Source organism: Erithacus rubecula, assembly GCF_903797595.1.
Source record: "Erithacus rubecula genome assembly, chromosome: 9".
Classification (NCBI taxonomy): Eukaryota; Metazoa; Chordata; class Aves; order Passeriformes; family Muscicapidae; genus Erithacus; species Erithacus rubecula.
In genome coordinates, this window is record NC_136660.1 from 15,860,524 (window position 1) to 15,883,007 (window position 22,484).

Consider the following 22,484-nt stretch of genomic DNA (forward strand, 5'->3'; position numbering starts at 1 on the left):
TTGATTTGTTAAGTATAAAGTAGAGCATATACTGGAAAGTAGAACAACTTTCTTTAAAAGATGATATAAGCAGTTTTCCCATCCACAATTAATGGTCTAGTAAATAATCTATACTCATCCTTTTTGTGTTAGCCTAACATAACACCCTGGTACATACAGAAGAGGACCATGTAGGAGTCACCTGAAGAAGATGACATGAGCTGTTTAACAATGTGTTACACAAAAGGGAAAGGCTACTACACTCTGTGGATGTCATGAGCCAAAAATTATACACAAGAGTATAACAAGCAATTCAGAAGTCACAACTGTTAACAGCTGTTTAGCTCTTTTAAATTAACCTAAAACTTCAGTTAACTTTTTAGAAAGCTTAGCCAGTACTGAGAAGATAATGTGAAACTTAAATATATTCAAAATGTTTTCTGTTTATTAAAAATCTAATAGATTCCATCTAACTCCATGAGGACTCTTCTACATTGGTGCAAATCAGAAAATAATAACTTCTCCATTAAACAATACAACAAAAATGCTGAAACATGAAAATAATTTACCTCCTTGTCTAGCATAAAGGCTTCCTCCAAAATATCCATTCACTGGTGATGTTGCAGCATAAACAAATATAGCTGTGCTAAGCATTGATCCTCTCCTACAAGAAGGGATATTTTAAGTAAATTAAATACAAAATTAAACATGATTTTAAAAAAGCAGTTATTGAATATTTTTACGTAATACAGATATTTAGAAGTGCTTAAACTGTAAAATCTGTGTAAGAATGAGAACTGTTTGTATACAAGGCTTTGGCCAAGTCTAATTCAATGTAGGAAAGAGAATTTTGAGATACTACATTCTTTTCTAATGTGCATTTATTTTAACTGGAATACAGAATCTCACCTCTGGTAAATATACTCTGACATTTGGACGTGTGTACTTTGTGCATAAATAACTATTTACATGAATACATTAAGTGTAAGATTCAACTGCAGATAAAATGTCAAAAGGCCACTATTAACAAAAATATACTAAGATTGTGAATAATGTTTCTGCCATCCTCCAGAAATTAACTTTTAAGATAGAAAGTGCTCATCTGGCAGAAAATTAGATTTAGAAACTATAAATACTATAATGAAGTCACAAATCAGCATTAAGTAGTGCAATCAGAAGAGCTCAGTAATTTTTAAATGTCACCCCATTAAATGTTGGACTACTAATTTTGGCATAATTTTTCTGAAATTTTACAAGCAAAGCTAATAATTTTAAATCAAAGAAGCCATTTCCAGATACATTTTAAAAGATCAGATCTAAGAATAGGATATAAATGTTATTCATTAATAGAGTTGTTTCACCACATCCCTCTGCTATTCTTCAACAGCAAATAGCAGTAGGTTTTCAGCTGACTTACTGTACTTTCTTCAAATTAGTTGCTGAGACATTCTAGTTACTGCCATTTTGGTTTTTGAGGAACCATTCCTGGATGCCTGCTGTACTCAAAGAAGCAATCTTTAGCACTTAAGCTTCCATGACAGCACGACCAAAGCAAATACACCTGCTGGTCACACACACTGAAAAACTGTTTTGCCAACATTCGTTTTCGAAAAACTTCTCATAACTTAAGACAATTTAGAAACACATGCAAAACCCCCAAGAGCAGGCACAGTCTGAAATGGCACTGCCACTGTGTAAATTCAGGCTACCAGTAAAAACACCAGACTTGATGCTTTTTTCCTAAATATAAGAATTGTCTGCACCACATTTGGTCAATTGTTCCACTACACACCCAGAATTAAATTCACTTTGAAAGTGACAGAAAGGCCTATTGCAATAAAAGACTAAGAAAACATATATTTTTAAAAAATATTGTTCTGATACATTTTACAGCTGATATGACTAACTTACAGCTTCCCTACAGTACACATAAATGGTTTCACTTTGTCCTCTGAAGGGCTGACATGTTGCACAATTAAAAGTGTGCATGTATGTCTATCTAGAAATATAACCAAGAGGGACAAGGAGAGGAATAACACCCTAGGAAAAATGAAAATATGTCAAAATTCTGCTGGTACTATAGAATGGCTTTTTAAACACACTGTTAAAAGGCCACTAAATTGAAAAGCAAGAGTTCTCTCTAGTGGCACATTAGAAGTATTACAACTGGTTGAAATCAAGTGACAGGTGATATTTACTGATGAAAGTTTAGTTACTGCTTAAAACAGATCACTTGTAAAAAACCCAAAACCCACAAAACACAAGCCAATAATTCCCTCCAATACCCAAAATACACCACTACAGAAACAGATGAAGTCTACCCAGTAACCCAAAAACTTCAATCAAATTAAGAGGTAAAGGAAGAAAACAGGTGAACTACAAGCAGTGTATTTAATTTAAACTTGAGTATTATTTCTTCTTTTAAATTGATTCTTTCCAGTCAGGACCACAGCCCACCTATTTCTGGGATTTTACATCAACAAAGGTTGACCACTATGTGTTCAAAAGAACTTAAGGAACTACATTTTCAATCCCAAGCAGACTTGTGATAAGACTGACTTAATACTGACTTGTCAGCAGAAAACAGGACTATTCACAACAGAGCACACTCTCATTTCATTCTTCATAGGACATGGTGGGGAAATAGGGTCAGAAATATACTAGCATTTTGTTACTCTGGATGAAACCAGAAGTGAAATATGTACCTTCAAATACATATATTTCCCATATTATCTACTAGCGATTCAGCAGAACAAGTTGGTTTCATAATAAATCATTCAAAAAGCAAGCACTAAAAGAAAATCAAAGGAGACTGACTAATGTAGTAACAATAAGACAAAGTTTCATTACAAATTAGAAGAGCACTTCTTAATATTACATCTGATCTACAGATTATGACTAAAGACTCTCAAACACTTTTTTTCAGGCCAGTTAAAACAATAATTTTTGTAATTATTCTGTTCACTTAAACATTTATATATGGAAGACATGGCACAATTATACTTACTCTGTGTATAAATCTTCTATCATTGCAACAATAATGACTATAAGAGACACAGCAAAAATTTGACAGCCAGAACCAATAAGCGATGAAAATATTAGAGGATGACTGGATGGTCTAAACACATCTCCATGGACCTGCTTCCACCCATACTCATCACCTAGATCTCTGTCCTGGGAACAACAACAACAAATTTTAAGTCTAGTCATGACAATTAAAGACAAACACACAAGCTACATAAAAACAAAAGGTCTGATTTTAATAAAGTAACTTCAAGTGAAGGGTGTGTCTCCTCTTCTGAATGGATCAAAACTAAGAGAGAAGTTTACTTTTCAGAAGCTTCTGGAAGACAACAACAAATTACTACCTGAATGTATGACACAATAAAATCTATCAGAATCCCTTCCTGTCCCTAGAACCTCTGAGGTGCTTAGGAGTACATCAGTCTTCTGCTACCAAGTCAGAATGGAACTAGTTTATCCTAAGGTTGGATATGAACATTAACACAGTGACTACAGAGAGCTTTTTGGGTTGCAGCCTAGAGGAATATTATAAAGAAAAGCAATAACACTTTCAAGACACACAAAAGGCATTTTCTGTCCAATTGAAGAAAGCCATTCAGAGCTGCTAACACAATGAATGTACAACAAGAAAGCAGCAAGCCTTAAAGAAAGTTTTTAAAGCGTGAATGCAGATCTTACCATATCATCCATTTCTTCCTCCTTGCTGTATCTTGCATAATCTTTTCGCAAAGTTCTCATTAATATCATAGACACCAGGCCAACCAGAAAGATCACCATCATAAAAGAATTGAAAATTGAAAACCAGTGAATCTACAAAAAGACAACACGCCCATAAGGTTCAGAACTGTAAATGTGTTTCAAATCGTTCCAAGAAAGATAAAATTGATGCCTGTAAGGGCAGCTTGTCAGCACTAGCTAAGTAACAACAAACCCTATAGTAAGTAACACTGCATTTTCAGAAAGTGACACTAAAAATGGCCTGTGAAACACCACACAAGAACCTTTTTAACAGCCAGTCTTGCCCAGAACAAAGTTATCACAGCTTAGTTACACAGCAGCAAATAACTGGCTGTGTACACTCCCTTGGTAAGCAAAAGGAAACACGATGTACTGTTGCCTTCCTAAAGAAGAGGTTTAAGAAACAAAAGCCAAAGGAATTAATGCTTTGCACAGGATCAAAATGTGCAGCAGTATTATTTTTGCTCTCAGAAGCATATCCTTCTGCTTTTCAGAGCTCCAAACAGAAAAAGACTCTACTTTCAGAAAGTAGCACAGCTCAGTACACTACCCTTAAGGAGATTACAACCATAGATTTAAACACAACTGATAGTGCCAGCTGGTTTAGGGTAATGCTTTTTGTTCTGCATTTACTTCAGAAAGAAGTGTGCCTTTGGCCAATTGCACTTATTCTGCTTACACAGTTGCACAGTCATTTCCCTGAAGTTTCATTGCTTCTGGTCACCTGAATGTATTTTCTTAAATAACCCTGTATTTTCTGCAAGCTTGAAGCTTGCCTGCAGATTTATTAACACACTCTAAAAAAATGGAGCCATTCTATTTTAGCAGCAATACTACCACTTAACAGTCAGACCTCCCTGTTTTATTGTCCCAGAATCTGAATATTCAAAAATTTAATCCAAAAATTTCATGACATCTAAGCTAATTTTTAAAGGGCTATGTTTTAAATTTTAAAGGGATATATTGTTAGGCTGTTTTAGAACAATACATACTCTGTGCTGAAAGAAAGATGGGTCAAGATATTTGTCAAATCGATCTTCAAATTTCACATCTGATTTCTTCCATTTCACCTGAAGAGAGAAATGTTTATATTTGAAAAGCTCCTGACAGTATTTTTATCTATACCCATATGCAGAAACCCAGAACACATATTAAAAATCATCCACTTGAGATATTTTCTTCAATATGAATGGGGTTTGGCAAAAAACAATGGAATGATGTTCTTAAAGACTGGTATCTACAGGTCAGGCATAGAATGAACATCAGCCACCTTGCCTCATGGATCTAATCTTGCCCATGCTTATGTTTAAGAACAAGGAAGAATCACTGCACTGCCTCAGTTCTCACTGTCTCTGTGAGGCTAACCAAAGATACAAATTTGTAGTTGTCAAATACAACAAATCTTTTTTATGATTATTCTATCTATCTATCTATCTATCTATCTATCTATCTATCTATCTATCTATCTATCTATCTATCTATCTATCTATCTATCTATCTAATTACTATTAATCTAGACACTTCAACTGCCAATAAATTACTCTGAAACCAACTGGAAAAGTATGTGTTTATGGACAGACTATCTCACAGAGTAACAACATATTCCTGCTGTCAGCTCTCCACCAGCTGCAGAGAGGACTGTTTTGGATTTGGGAAATGTAATTGCATTAATGAACTATATGGTGCTAATATAGTAGCACAAAGTATTTTTGAGAATTTTTGCAAGACTGCATTTGAAAATTTAAATTAAAACAATTATAGAAACTAAATACGAGCCTACCCTGAAATGTTTTTCAAAAGCATGCCAAAAGTTACCAGGATTTTTAGTGATATTAAAACAAATGCAGCCCCCTTGTACATATCTATTTTAAAATACATGAGAAGGAACTATCCCCTCCAAAAGCAGTTCTCTTACTGAGTATAGAAGAAAGCATATAAATGTAGACTGAACAACCCAATCACTCACCACAGTCCTGAGACATATTAAAAACCCCAAGATGCCAGCACTACTCACTTTGAGTTTTGATATTAATGTTCCTTAGTTCAAATTACAACCTTGTTCAAGATTAGTAGCTCAGAACATTAATAGCTTTCAAAATTGTTTCAAGCAGATACATTTCTCATTAGAGCATCTGCCACTATTAAGCACAGCTTAGAACAAACCCACCAGTGACAATCTGTGAATTAAACACCACACACAGGCCAGCCCAGCAATTGCCCCATGGTGCCAACAGAATTTGATAGAGTAGTCCTGAGCTTTGTATGTCAAAAAAGTATTTTAATACTTGTATTATATCTACTTATATCTTATTATATCTACTGGCTGCTACCCAACGCTAACCAACTTAAAATTTAGAGCAAATGGACTTCACAATGCTGGCAGAATTTGAAATAGCAAACTGTGAAATTTCTGTCAGTTTTGCAGCAAAAATAGGGAAATCAGTGTAAATGTAATTCTAAAAAGCACATACAAAACCCAGTTATCTGTACTTCAAACTATACAACTTATTCAGCACAAGAGAAATGTATTTGTGGCAAGAATATTCTCTGAAATAAAATTCTACACTGACGTCCACTGCTAACACATGGAAGAAAAGCAATGCATTAAAATTGGTTTCACTGTACAAATGTGCTGCACATGACAAGTGAACCATCACTTGATTTAAGTAACATCATCTAAATAGAGAAAAACTGAAAAAAAAAATTTGTCTCAATCAGCAAGCATTGTTTATTCATTACCTTTTATCATAGCAACTCAGTATCATAGCAGAGAGCTGCAGAAAAAGAAACTTAAAACCTTATTAACCATGCTAAAAAATATCTACTGGAATTGCAAAACAAAATAAATTTTGATATTAACTGCTTGCAAAGCTTAAAGGCTTGCAATGGGTTCTTATTCTAGCTCAGAATCCAGTTCACACCTATGATACAAATGTCAGAAGTCCAAACATGAAGACAATGTGTGCCTACTCGCAGATCCTCTGTACTTCTAATCTCCATCCTTTCAGGGTATCTTTCCTTCCCACTAAAACACTTTTCTGCACATTATAGAAGCTACAATTTATTTGGAGTACTCCAAAAATGATAATTTGACATTTGTTATTAATAAATCTATCATATCTTTTCAGCAACAGAACAAAATAATTGAAGGGGTGAAGATGCATCTTCCTCTAATATGGCCCAACATATCAGTACATATTGTAGTATACCAGTGCCTATTTTTGAGCTATTTTATCATGTAGAATTTCTTATTATGAGTGCATCACCAAATTACTTACTGAATATGACATCTGGATTTTTGTGTTTGGTACCAATTTCACCTTTCCTTCACTGGTCAAATTGACATCTACAATTCTATTTCCATTGAAACCAATTTCCAGTTTTTTGTAAGTCCAAAGGTAATAATCTTCTCCATTTTCATCTGCTTCTCCAACAATCCCTGCATAGGAAACAAGTGTAAGCATCTATTACAGGTGTGCTTTTCAGACATTTTGCATTTATTTTTTAAAAAATATGCATTACAAAAGTTTTGACAGCTAAAAAAGCAACATAAAGAGAACACAGAAGACTTTATGCTCTTCTTTTCAACTCTAATATCTGGACTGAACTTTCAAGGCATGGGTCTCTGAAAGCAGCATTTTGTAAAGGCATTAGAAGAAAAAGCATGCAGCTACAAACACTGCAGAAGACCCAACAACAGTGCCTCTACTTTTATGTGCAATTCTTACCAGATAAATAACTAGCTAAACAAAGATCCATTTTCTGTAAGAGAACTTAGCCAAGACCTCTAAAATTCCCCATCTTCATTTATCTATTCACTAATTTTTCTTCCTCTTAAAAATTACACTTTCTCTCTATAATGGTCATTAGTAGACTTCCCAACACATGGTTTTTGCTCTCATTTGCACACAAGTTTCCAATGCTTGCCAAAAATGTAGTTTTATATTCAGAAGAAATTCTTCACTGTGAGGATTGTGGGACACTGGAACAGGCTGCCCAAGAGAAGCTGTGGCTGTACCATCCCTGAAAATGTCCAAGGATGGAGCTCTGTGTAACCTGATCTAGTGGAAGGTGTCCCTGCACAGAGCAGGGGGGGTTGGAACAAGATGACCTTTATGTTCCCTTCCAACTCAAACCACACAAACCATTCTATGATTAAGTTCTCAATTTTCAGTAAGTTAGTGCAAAATGTCTCATCTACTACAGAAGAATTCCAGAGATTGTGCCATGATGGGTGAAAACAGAGAAACAACAGTCAACAAGTTCCCAGGCCATAAGTGTCAGCTTTGATGTCAAGAGATGTACAAGCTGGAAAGTCACAAAAAAACCAGCACTCAAGACAGACAAGGTGAGGGGAATGGGAGAACAAGGAGGTGAAGGACATGGAACAGGCTATCACAAAGCACCAGGTATATGAAGGAAGGGCCTGTGTGCATCACCTGTGTTTTAATTTTCAAGGTGGCATTTTTCTGTCAAGTTTTATACTCAGGCTCATCAGTCATGATTGCCTTGTACATGTCATCTACATGAAACATGTGCCAGTGTGTGCCTCCACCATACAGCCTGGCACCTGCCAAGCCATCTGCTCCCATGGCAGTATCCAGAACCATGACAATAACCACCTAAAGGACATTCTGATCAATCACTCACTGAAGTACTGAACTAACTCACTGCTTCACATAGGTAGGCAATGTCCTGAAACAATCAAGTGTCTCCACCACGGGACAGCAATTCAGGCAAAAATATAAAATGGAGTAATTTTTTTCTGAATGCAGTTCAAAAGATCTGGTTGTCTTTTTCAGATTAAAAACAGTGTAAACCTTCCAGAGCCATCAAACAGCAGTTTGATGTCATTACCTTCAGTTAACAGTAGTTAAGAAAGGTAAATTTTTGCCTGGTCTTTCTTTACTGAAAAACAGAGTACTCCTTACAGGGTATTTTGAGGAATTCTAGGGCAAATGTTAAGAATTAATGTTTGTGCATATGTCTGATGTCAGTAAGCCACAGCAAGGTGGAAAACCATAAAGAACATAAAGGATGAACTTCTCAAAAGTTTGCCAGGAGACAGGAAGAGTGCCATGAATGCATCTGGATGACCCCAGAGAAGTGAATGGTCTGCTTTAAGAATAGAATTAAAGAGAAGTTGCCCAGAATTCTCAGCAAACATTAGCACCATCTTAATCTTTTTCTTTTACAGTCTTCAGAGATAACTTTGTTTAGGCAGCACTAAAAAAGGACTCCAGCTCCTATCTATATTTAGGGAACAAAATTTTGGTTTAATCTAGGTACAAGATGCAAAGCAACAATGAAAAAAATGAAGATACTGGATCATACAGTATATACAATACATGCTGGCTAGTAAGGTGCTCAGGATATGTAATCCAAATGAAGTGGATCTATATGATAGCCTTTACACAGTAACAGAGTCATTCACCACAAGCTATTCTTAATGTAAGCTGAGGGTAAACAGTTCTGGACACTATCTTCATGAAACCAACACCCCTTCTCAGTATTCAGAGTATTTCAGAGATGCCATCATAACCACTTCAGTTCTTACACACACATATCTTAAATAGTCCTAATGGTTTCCTTCATTATAAATACTGAAATTTAGTAACTATTTAGAAATAGTTACAGCTATGCAATGACAATCAAGCAAAAGATATTTGTTTTCTTTAGTGTCTCTACCTGCCAATATCTCTACCTGCCACCACATTAGGTGGTACTAGACAAGTCTACACAACACACTCAAAGGCATCAGCAAGCTGGTAGAGGCATGTGTATGGTATCATTCATGCCATATTCATAACAGAAATCTTAAAATAAAAATTGTTCAGTTAGCAGCAAGTCTCAGTGCTTTAAGTTTCAAGCAGCACTCAGAGTCTGAAATATTGCTGTTGTTGAAAAGAGATTCAGGAAAACCAAATTTATTCCAGATAAGCTATATTTCCAGTTTTCTCCACTGTACTGGAAACACAAAGTTCCAAAATATTCATTCAGACTTGCAGATAAACATTTCTGATTGGGTTCAAGTGCATCCACTCTGTTCTCAGCCCCCCACCAAGAACTCATTAATTCTTTTGAATAAAAGGCTAATATTGACCAATCTGCAGTCCTGCTACTTTTACCTAATCCACAGGAGACACAGACCAAAACTGTCAGCACCACTTGCTTTCACACCTGATGTCAGATTATAGCCTTACATAATATTACCAGTATTTATGATCCTGTAGTCCCTCATTATGCAGCACAGCTTGAGATCCTGGTTCCAAACTATCAAAAGCAGCTTTTTAATATCTTAGAAATCTGATACCTAGATTCTGCATGTTTTCTAGCTGACTTCTTGTGCATAAAAAACGTACTATTGGGAAACACTAAAAACATTGGAATCACAGGAAAACAGATTTTTTTTAGCCAAGAGCATAAAATCTGTCAGTGTATAGAAGATTTAACAGGTATTTTTGTTCTTTGACCTTTTGGATGATGAAACATGACCAGAAAAAAAAAAAATCCTAATAAAAGACCATCTCCAAGACTTGTTAGCCACCTAGGATTCCAAAAAAAGTCAGCTTAGCATCCATCATCCCTGGGCAATTCAAAGTCTACATACCTGCTACTAGTCTAGAAAAATACTTGATTGGTCTTTTTCTGAAAGGCCAAAGCCATAGAAAATATTGCAGCAACAACTGTCACTCATGCATGCTTTACAGAAGCCTAACAGCAATTGCACAAGTAGCACAGTAAAGGCCACACAGAGTAATTCTGCTCTACTCCAAGCCTGGCTACAGAGCCCATTACACACAATAAACAAATCAGCTGAAAAGAACAAAATCAATACTGAAATACTTCTCTACAGGCATTATAATGGTATCTCTTAAAAACAGACACATTAAAACAAAACCAAAAAAAACCAGACCTTCCTGGCTACCAGATAAATAATAAATAAAGTGTTAATATTTCTACCATGTTCAACAGAAAGATATTTTCTAAAACCAGTTAAAATAAGAAAGCTTAAAAAAAGCACTCTTTGTCAAAATGAGTGAATGATGGGTAACATTATTCATACCAGCTATCAAAGAACTTTTCTTGCATGACTTGAACTGCATTTTTGTAGGTGCTATGGGATTTTGTTTAGTTTGGGCAGATTTACCTCTTTCAGAGAACACAGGCAACAAAGACCTTACCTCACCAAAACATTTTATGGCAGTTTTTAATTTTCTTTCAGTTTTTATCTACAACAGGGAGATTAGGCCTTGGAGAATTTGGCTGACTGCTATCAGGGCAAAGTGCAATCTGCAGAGCACTCTTTACTAGATACATGATCACAGGTTATGAGGGAGCAACAAAACACAGAGACCTTAGGAGACAATGGCAATAAAGATACAGACATTTTTATTCAGGACATGAGCACTTCTAAGATCACATTAATAATACTCAGCAGAGAAATTTTGAGAACTGCAAAAGAATAAGTAAAATAAAACTTTGTATAAACAAAGCAACACTGTTAACAGCTACTAAATCACCACAGAAGTAAACAAAATAGGTTTTGCATGAGTAATAAAAAAGTAGCAAAATAAAGTTTCAACTCTCAAATAATTTTATCAAACTCATTATTCATGATCACAGTAACATGGACCTTCTGTGTAACCTCTCTAATTACCACTCACTTGAACATTTGAACAAATTTAAACCTAAGAACTTACTGTTATTAAATCAGGGCTTGAGAAACAAAACAGCTTTTCACTGTTCTTGTACTTTGCTAGTACAGCCATCCTACTGTTCATTCCATGCAATAAGCCTTCAACTTATTTCACAGAGAATCACACAGAATTAATTAGGTTGGAAAAGACCACTGAGATCACAGAGTCCAACCTACGACCCAACACCATCATGTCAACTAGACCATGGCACTGAGTGCCACATCCAGTCTTTCCTTAGACACCTCCAGGGATGGTGATTCCACCACTCTCTGGGCAGCCCACTCCAAAGTCTGATCACCCTTTCTGTGAATAAATGTTTCCTCATGTTCAACCTAACCCTCCCCTAGTGCATCTTAAGACTATGTCCTCCATTACTTCTTTTCACATTCTTGTGAATTTGACTTGCATTTGAGTTTCAGATTCTTGTGAAATTCTTGTAAGGAAGTTTAGTCATTAATTCACTCCATGAAGCCCATTAGTACAGATCTTGAGTAGGTGTAATCCAGTCATTAATGAATAATATCACTCACCCCATATTGGTAAGTCATCAATATACATCTGATACCAATAGTGATTTTTGATAGCATACACAAATGCATCTCTTCTTCCCTTGTCCAAGTCAACTTCACAGTAAGTAGTCTGCATTACATCATCTGCAAAAAATTAAAGCACAGTTAAACATTTATTAAAGAGCTGGCTCAAAGTGAAGGTAAACCAAGCAAATGGAGGAATGGGCAGTGCTGAAGTCTCCAAGCCCTCTTGGGGCTATCCTCAAGTAGATAACAAGAAAGGACACTTTAAAAAAAACCCATTAAAGCAAATATATGACAGTGTTCAGAAATCTACACTTCTGCATGCAGAGGTTTCTCACATACTGGACAAGGAAAGGTTTCACAGCATCCTTTTGCTGCTTCACTTGCACTAAATTAAGGTACAAAAGCTGATGGCAGATTCACCTGAACAGATCTCTATGACTTTAACAAGAGGTATGAAATTATTAACAAATACCTAAAACTGTATACAACATTATCACTCTGTTTTAGTAAAATCAGCTTCACTGACTAGGAATAATGCTTGTAAAGAGACCTAAAACTTTTTAAAGTTCTCAGCAATTTTGAAGAAACTACCACTAAGGAAAAAACAAAGCAATCAGAGTAAAGACAGGGGAGAAAAAGGCGAGAAGACAAAAATAGGAATAATGCAAATAATGTACAAGAGGCTGCATTTGGAAATAAATCGACTTCTTTCATCCAGAAAGCTATCCTTCCCATCTGCAATTCCTAAGTTACACTGTTAGCAGCCATTCTTTCCATCCCAGTTTCCTTCCCTAATGTCTTCTTTTCAAGCGAAGAAAGATGAAAGGCCCCATATTTACAAGACTTCACATAGCAACAGATTCAGAGCTCCCTCATCTACATCTCAGTAATTGCTTTCATGCTGCAAATAATGAAACACAGCAAAAGTAAAGAATTTCAGCTTCTTCTCTTTTTGTTATCACTGGAATTGAGGACCCATTTTAGTAGATAAAATTAATTTATGCCTTAAGTACAGCTCTAATTTGCATCAAAATTCAGCTTACTTTCTTCGATACACGAACTCCAATATAAAGCCTAAAAGGAAAATCAAATCACCTGCACAAAAAAAGAGCACAGGCAAGCAGAATATTTCTAACACAAAACATAATTTTTCTGATAACAACAAAAATCAAAATACAAGTACATCTGGTCAACAAAACTTTTTTTTTTGTGGAGAAAAAAAGAAAGTAACAAAACCATTCAAGTCAACAAACATACCAAGAAGACTTTTAGTGCATGGACAACATTCTCAGGGCCCATTCTGGTACATTCAAGAGAAGAAAGCCATTAAAGTTGGCACCACAGCTGAGACAGATGTGCAAATTCAAGCATGCACTTATGCCTCTACCGAGCTGGATTCTATGTTTTTGGACTATGTTTCCCCCCACCCGCAAAATGCCTCTGCTTGGCACTTTTTCATTTTAACAGATTTTAAAATTGTCTTGACATTAACTAAAAGGGGGAAAAAAAGCCAATCTACAAACCCCAGAATCATTACTTCGTGGATTTGTTGCTAAGTGAGGATTCTTTCCAAAATATCTGGCACTTCACTGTGACACTATGTTCAAATAAAGGATAATAATACTACATTTCTAATACAATACAATACTACAATTCTAATACTACATTTTTGACGCGGAGGATTGTTCAACACACAGACCAAAAGAAAAGAAGCCATGAATAAAAATACAGGTAAAAGAGAAACTGACAGAGGCTGCTAAAGGAAACATTTCCCAGGGCCAAAGCAAGAAGTCTGTTTTGGAGAAGTATTATGGAACCCAGGCTGGCTTCAGGTGACTCTGCAGTTCACAGTGGTACCAGCACAGGTAGGTGAGACTGTAACCTACTCTAAATTACTCCACGGGCTTTCAGAATTTACCACTTGTTTGTTAGTTTTACCAATTGAAATGAGCTACTCTGCATATAATGCTTTAGGATATAAACAGTGAAATTTGCTGCTTTTAAAATAAAAGAGTTTGGAGTATCATCTCAAGTGAAACGAAGGCTGCAAAGAGCAGCATGCCACCAAAAAACCTGTCTTCACCCACTTCTACAGATCTTATTCCCAGCATTCAGAATACCAGAAGACATCACAGAGATAGTACAATCCAATCTAGACTAACTGTGTTACAAGTTTCTCCAGGGCACACATACAAAACCCCAGCAGAATCACTAGAAACAATTTTATTCAATTCTTGCAAAACAAAGGCATGTCATTACACATGGAATACAATGTCAGCCACACTGCACAGCACAGTTCCTCACCTCTCCTCAAAACAAGCAAGACAAGTGCTCCTTTCTCCAGCCACTAACAGCTGAAGCTGTCATTTAGTTACAGGACTATGTGGTCAAGCTTAAATCCACTGTGTTAAATGATTAAATAAAAGAACAGCAGTTTGTGGCTGGAGAACCTAATGTCTACTTCATTAAAAATCTTAAAAATCCAACACTGATTGGTCCTTGTCAGGTACAAGGGAGACTGTCCAGGTCTCAACAGGTAAAATTTTCAGGAAACCTTCACAAATCACCACATTGATCTTAGGTTTTGCATATGTTACAGAACTCTTATCAAGTTATGGCTGGATGTGTATCCAGAAGGAGAGCCAAGTTAAAGGCAGGTTTTGTGGTGCCTCTGTAGCAGGGATGCCAAAGAGGTAATATCTCCTATGCAAAAGTTTCAATAACATCAGCAGCACATTTAGGAAATTTTTTAAAACATGACTCATTAGAAAAGCAAGTATGCTTAGCCAGATTTCAAATTTCCTACAGACATTCAGATCTATGGGGTTTTATTCAAACATGTGTGCCATACAAAACTTCATTATATCTGACAACACTAAATGTCATCCTTCTAGAAGTGCTGCAGAAAAAAGTTTGGGTGAAGAATTCTCCATTAGAAATATGGTCATTTAGTAACATTTCTGAAGAAGTACAGAATGCAATTTTGTTAAAACATCCTTTTCCTCTTTAAATTTATCTTCTTTAATGGCACTCTATGGTAATATAAAAAATAGATTTATAATTTGAAGTCACTATGATACCAATGTTCAATACATTTAATAATTTACTAGGTCTCAGGTGTAACAGAGGATGTCATTCAAATACTTGAGTAAAGAACTTGACATATGAATTAGAAAGCATTATTATCCTAGATTTAGCTTGACAAGATAATTAAGTCAACTGAAAACTTAAAAGTTACATTACAATATGAGTATGTTAATAATTCATTTCTTCCTTCACACCAATATTTATACAGATTTGAGACCTGTGATATAAGAACAAGATTGTTCATATTGCAACAGAAGGAAAATCCAGCTATCTTATATGATTGCATGTATCTTTCCTTATGCTACACTTAATACAACAAGAAACACTACTTTATGGAGACTGGAATACACTAGATTTGCCCAACCAGTCACCATTATGAGAGTTCAAGTACAAACCTTCACTCTCAGAAGGGCACATTTCTGCAAAATCATAATGTTTTTATTCTAGTTCAAAAAAAACAGGCAATGCCAACTGATTCAAGTGCCAGTTTTACTTATGTAGTTTAGTACTTCAGCTAATAACAACTGTAGCCTAAACAATACTTGGAATATGATGAACATGCAGATTCACCCTTACTTGCTACTGCTGTCCAGTCAAACAATGCTGAGAAAGGAATTATTTTTTATTGCAGAAGCTAATTTACTAGAATAATTCTATTTTCCTTTTACTCACTTCAGAGGATAAAAACCTAGAAGTATGAAGTTCAAATCTAATTTACTTTTGTAAACTCATACAATACTTTAAAGAAAAATGCCTGCAACTGTTATTTTTGCCATAATGCCAAATGTACAAAAAGAAAAGCAGAGATGCCTGTTAATTCAGAACTTAGATATGATTCACATATTCATTAAGAAAATCTGTTCAAGTTTATTACTTATTATCTTAATTATTTCAGATGCAGATTTTAGATAAACTCCTTCAAACTGCATTTTTTACTTAAGAACATATGAATCTATTGGTACGAACCAAGCTTCTGTTAACAAAAAGAAAAAGGAAAACAAAAACCAACCAAAAAACTAATCCACCACAGAAACACCAAGTGCCCAGTTTCAATTAAATTGCATCAGCTTCTGAAACACTGATGCAGAGTTGAAGCCTGTATCAATCACACTGAAATAAAACTTATCCATTCCAAAAAAAGTATTTCAATTTCACTGATGCAATCTAGTTACAATTACAAAAAAAAAAAGAAGTGACCACCACTTCCACAAAGAACAAGGTCTGCCATTAAATTGTCACCAAAAAACTGAGCTACCATCACATTTCAACAATCAAACAGGAAAAGAATTCTTTACACAAATGCTAAACTTTAAGGACTGGTCTATGAATTTCAAATTTTACAACACACAAATTGGATATAAACTGTACTGGGTTGATGACAGCTTTTGAACCTCTAAAAAATGAATTTAAGTATTGCAATCCTGCACTCTATTTCTTTATTTTTAAAACCTGTGTCAAGTGGTTTCAAATTAGAGAAATTTTACATAATTTCATATTAAATACTAATACTACTTTCATATTAAATACTAATATTTAGTGTTACAATTAATTTATACTTGTTACTTTGAAATGTGGAAAAAATAGAATTTTAATACTTTTAACAGCAGATTAAGGATAGCAAAACAGAGTTGACTCCCATTCATATTTCACTTTGTGAAGCATTGCTAGAAATAGTAAAACAGCTCCTGATGCAGAAGCTGCTGGGTAACAGTCAACAGCAAAGAGATTGTTGTCCTCATCTTTTATCCAGAGGACACAGACTACAAGAGAAAAACTAGAAGTGCATATGTATAGCTTCACACATCATGTACATATACTTGGTAATAAACCAGCTACCATGTGCAATCTGCTTTATTGAAAACATCTGACCTGCAGCCACTTTGGTTGGGAGTTCAATCTACTGCAGGTCCAATATGCATTATCAACCTACTGAACTCCACGGTGTTAATATCAATAATTAAATTTTTTAAAAATTCTGTGCATTGGCTACATCATAGCAGTAAACAACAACTCACAAACCTTCTGGTCTTTTCCATTTGGTGCTGCACCTAGAGAGGGCATTTGACACTTGAATATGAGAATCTCTTTGTAGAGTTGGGGTACTTAGAGAAAGTAAAAATTACACATTGAACTGGCTGTACAAACAAACATTTACCATATTCTGGTAACAGAAGTTTTCTTAATTTTCATCACTGTGTTGAATTGCTGCCAGTTGCCTTCAATTGTTCTTTCCATTTTGTGTTTCTGAGGACATTCTATGAGCTTTGACAAGAAAACTATTTCTCCCACATTGAGTAAAATTTTCAGCATGCCACAAGCGTTACAAACCAGTAGTAGAACTGTTTCCTAATGTTTGTACAGGTACTGTTTCTTTCTTAAAAGGAAAGATTCAATTCCAAACTCCTTTAGTGTGGCAGTGCTATCCTCTACGTAAATTTTAAAATTATGAAGAAGTTAAGGTATTAATAAATTTCCTAAAAATCTTTTATTCAAGATCCTTATCCTACTGCTAGCACAAACATCACTAGGTCTTTTATTTTAAAGAAGTCCAGTTTTGGATAAAACTTTTACAGCTTATAGAAACTAAATCCCATGACTGTAAATGCTCAGACAAGAGATACTATGCTTAAGTTCTCCATCCTGTTAACCACTAGTGATGTAATGAAATGCAGTGTTCTGGAAAAAAAGATACACAGAAACATAAATTGAATTAAATTCATAAACGTTAAAATTCAAGACACAAAAAGAATCTGTTATTATTTGAAGTTCTTCAACTACTAGCTACAGATGTCTGAAAGGACACAAACAGAGAAATTATGCAATAGAGGCCTTAATACCAAGAAATGTATTTGCAAAAGAAGTTAAATGTCTTCCCTGGAACAGTATGGCAAGATGGTGAGGACAGGAAACAACAGGAAAGGAAAAAAAACCCAAACAAACTAGCTTAATCCTGCTCCATCCTGACTGGCATAAGATGAGTTAGAGACAGTACTAAAAAGGTATTTGTCAAAGTTATTTTAAACTAGACAGTAATCAGAAGGATACAATCATCAACTTTGTGTGGAGGTGGAACTTGGAGATGTTGAGCCCCTGCTATTCCTTTGCAATTGCAGTGAGTCTGCAAGTATTCATCATCACAGGAAAAAATTACATCTTCAAAACTGGTACTTCCAGAAAATAATCAAACATTCATACACAGAAAACTTAGTTTTACTTTGTAAAATTTTATCAGTCACTTCAGAAGTAATATCTGCTGGAAGCATATTCCTTCAAGGGCACATAGATGGAACCTTCACTGTAAGCTCAAAAGTCAGTGGTAGTAACCTTGCAGGGTGTACCAATCAATGACACAAAATGCACTCAGTTGCTAGCAGCAAGAAAATTTCAGTTCTTATCATTAAAAGATCAAGCCTGAAGAGTCAATGTATTTTTTAAAATGACTAAATGCACTTTAAATCACTTACCTTTAAATTTGATGTCAAGACCACTAAATTCCAATTCAACTCCTTGAAGTGCTTCCCCTAGGGTTTCATGGTAATGGCCAATGCTTTTTTTTGATCCCACACAGAAGGGGAGAGAGAAGTATTTGTATGTTTCTTGACGATTGTGGTAGGGTCCTACAGTATTCATCCACAGAACAACTTCCTCTTTATCTTGGTACTGAAAGATAAAGTTATTGTGTTAGATGAGAAGCCCAGCAGAATAAAAATGTTCAAGAAGCTCTCATTCATATTCAGTAGCAGGGTTGCTCAATCACAGACAACAGTCACATTTAAAGACGGCTGAGCATTTTTGTCTTTTGCATGACAGGGATTCTAGGAAAAAATTTCAGCCTGCTTTCATAGAAAAAAAAAAAGCCAAGTTAATCATACACTTTCTTAGAGCCTATCAGTGAAGTATCAGGTGAGGGGGATTTAAGAAAGATGTAGAAGATGCAGCTAGCAGAAGTGGAAAAATGCAGAAGTCTTGAAAATAAATAAGCTTTTACTAATTTTTATAAAAAACCAGATCAGATAAAAGCAAACTCTGCTTGTCTCAACTGAAAGAAGGAAACACCAAATTTATGTCTTGTTAAACAAGATCTTAGCAGAGTATTCAGGCAGTCTACCCACACTGACAGATATTCTGTATTTTCCTAAAATGCAGCTTTCTTTTCAGCAAGGGTACAAATTGCATTCAAAATTCCCAGAAGAGCACAATGCCTCACAGGAAGCACTAAAATTAAACTGTTGAATACCTACAGTAGCCAAGAGCCAAAGTCAGACAGAAGAACTGTATTTTGATGCATTTTCAACATTCCCACAGTGAAAAAACAGAACAGCAAGAAGTCTGGTGGCTGCCATGAAATTCTCTCTGGGAACATTCACTCTTCACTTTCCACAATTACTGTTAGCCATGAAAACATCTTACTTGTCTAGGAGCCAGCAATTTTTTCCAAGCCCTTATTACTTCTGAACAATAAAAAAGTATTTAAAGTCATTAATCTATCAGTATTCAAATACTGGATAAATTTGGGAAAATGATCTGAAATAATAATTTGCACTATATCTGTATGCATCTGGATGAGGTATCAGATTTGCTGATTACTACACAAAGTCTATCACTCAACACAACTTCTTCACCTATAATTTCAACAGAATAGGAGGGACAGGGACAGTGATATAACTTCTAAGGCAGAAAAAACCCCTACTTATAACTATATGTACATGAAAGCAAATCACTATATAGGTCCTGATTTTTTTTAGGTACAGAAGCATAAAGCACTATTACAAGACCAAAATACAGACACAGAACACCCTGGAGAAGAAAAGACTGCAAAATGTTAACTAGACATAACTGTTATATAGTGCACAGCTGAAATACTGAATACAGCTCTCCTTTTTTAAGAAGTGAACAAAGGCTCTTAAACTCCATTTATTCTGAACAACCAGTCATTCCAAGAGGTTAATGCAGAAATAATTAGGTACATGCAGAATGAAAAAAAATCTTCAGATGAAGTGTTTAAAAGTTAAACTCAAGGATTTAAACAAACACACTTTGGAAAATAATTTAATCCCTCTAAACTAATACACCATCTCAATTAAAGGCCCATCTTTTTTGTTCACAAAGATGTATGAAGGTCATTCCATCTTCTTACAGGAGTGATTTCCAACAAGAAACTTAAAATATTTTACTAATTTCATTGTGAGCTGAAGCAGAGACCAAACACTTCCCAGTTTCACAAGCCTTTGCAGAGCACACACGTCAGAGCACTTCTGACAGGTAAAGAATGTCAGAGAAGCATCAAATAAAAAGCAAACAAGAAAAAGCAAGAGCAAGTAGACATTCCTCCCCTCTGCCAGCAACCAGAAAGGTTATACCAGTGCAGCACAGTTCTCCAAAAAAGTTGGTAAAGAAAACAGAAAGAAAGCAAAATCACAGTTCTAACCCCCTCAGCTGAAAGCAGACAGTGGAATCTGCTCTTGCCAAGGGAGCACGGGACATGCTGGTCCATATCTCTGCCTAGCCTGTTATTTCTATCATGTCTTCTGTTTCTTCCTCTAACAGCTGCAGAACATATTTCCAGCCCTTTCTCAAAATGGTCTTAACTTGTCAAGAGCTCACTTTAGCACTACTTGTACCAAACAGCTTACATGTGAGCTGACCTATGCCTCTGTTCAACCTTCAGTAATAGAATATGACAACATCTTTAGGTCTGTGAGATCATCTTCGACTGCCTGAATAAAGAAAGCACTGACTACTGCTTTTCTTAGCTGCTTGTTTCTGACATGCTTCAGACTGAGCTGGGACCTCCACATTTTTGGAACTATACCAGAAGTGACAGATGAGGCAGAAATCCACAGATTAAGAACATAACATGCAAAATCTTGCTATGTTTTCTGATCTACCAATGTAACTAAATAGCAATTACAAATCTGGTCTTTGCTTGTCTCTTATCTTCATGGGGCTTAGTCCTTCTTCAGTGCTTACAAGTTTTTCCCACAATGACTCCAAGATGCCATCAGCCTGCTCTGGAGGGAAAGGGGGCCACATCAAACAGATGCAAAGAATTCAGTCTGCATTTATTACTTCCTCCTTTCTCACAAACACCCCAGAACAGCTCGAGATAACTCTTTTTAGGACTGCTACATAAACACAACAGCTCAGCCAGCCCAGGCTACATTCACCCATGGCAGCCCTCAGGCAGGGCTTCTGCCATACACCAGGTGCTCCCTGCTCCCGGCGGCCTCCTCAAATTAAGAGCACTGTAATGAGCAAAACAACCACCTTTGGGTTAAATTTGGGGATGGTGTCTAGCAGGAACTGAAGGATATTTTCTTCTACATATATTTGCTAGGTTTTGCTAATTGTCCATTGTGAGGATGAGCTTTCATGTTTAAATACATTTCTCTGACATGACATCTCTTGTCCTTGCATTCTTAGTCTAGTGGTAGGGTAATCTGGTTGCAAGAACATAGGGATGGCTATTAAAGAGTTCAAGTGTGGCAGGCAGTTTGGTGGTGGGTTTTTGTCTGGCTTTTCTGTTTCATTAGTGCCTTCATAATATCAAAACATCTACAGTACCAGCACAAAGGAAAATGTATTTAGGCAAGACAAAACACCAGAATATCTTGTAGGAGACTGTACTGTCACCTCTTTGTGAGGACTGCTAGGTTTTGAGAAAGCTTTCATATAACACACCTTTCAGCAAAAAGGTCATGCTGTGAGAGAGAACACAAAATAAGCCAAGATGAACATAGTAAATGACAAGGCAAAGAAGGTCAACAAATAAGATGCTGCAATCTGTATTCTGGTGTATCTCAGCAAGCTCTTCTGGTTTTGGTTCACATGAAGGGATAATATACTGCATGCAGCTCAGGGATCCTGATTATATTCACAGACACAAGCATTTAACAACTTGGTCACAGTGTCACAACTCATATAGTTCAGTACTTCCCATGTGACAGAAGGCTAGAAAACAGAATTTTATTTGTTTCACTTACTGTAATTTATGAAAAAATGTCTGTAAGCTTTGCATATTTTTCTGTACTAAGCTTAATATCAGCTCAGTAATTTCTGTAACTACATGGAATATACAATGACATATTTATAGATGCAGCTTGAAAAGTCTCAGCATTGACACAAGTTACCCACCATACAGCTGCTAAGCTAAGGGAGACAAACCTTCAGAAACTTTTTTCTGTAATTGTCAACCAGGTGATGGAGGAGCAATCTGCACCTTAAGTGCAACTGCATATCATCTCCAACCCCCATCACAGCTGAGGACACCTGTTCCAAAGCAGCACAATATGGTCACGCTGCCTGTTCAGAGCACTGGGCTGCAGGGAAGTGTCTGTGAAAGGTAAAATCACATCCAACCCATCTACAGCTCTTCCTTCTTGCTGGAATTGATGTGTCCATTCTAGTTCCCTGCAGAACA

The 22,484-nt window shown here is 35.9% G+C and overlaps 1 protein-coding gene across 2 annotated transcripts in view; it reads right to left on the reverse strand.

The window, feature by feature from the left end:
* The window catches only part of TM9SF3 (transmembrane 9 superfamily member 3), a 44,929-nt gene that overhangs the window by 18,206 nt on the left and 4,239 nt on the right, over window positions 1-22,484 (reverse strand). For both annotated transcript variants that reach the window (XR_013775166.1, XM_079312843.1), the window contains exons 2-8: window positions 18,529-18,724; window positions 11,972-12,094; window positions 7,020-7,180; window positions 4,734-4,811; window positions 3,682-3,813; window positions 2,987-3,153; window positions 549-643 (exon numbers count right to left, since the gene is read on the reverse strand). Coding sequence is in view for 1 of the 2 variants with exons in the window: in XM_079312843.1 (XP_079168969.1) it covers window positions 549-643; window positions 2,987-3,153; window positions 3,682-3,813; window positions 4,734-4,811; window positions 7,020-7,180; window positions 11,972-12,094; window positions 18,529-18,724 (952 nt within the window). In the remaining variant the exon portion in view is untranslated. The remainder of the gene's footprint in view (window positions 1-548; window positions 644-2,986; window positions 3,154-3,681; window positions 3,814-4,733; window positions 4,812-7,019; window positions 7,181-11,971; window positions 12,095-18,528; window positions 18,725-22,484) is intronic.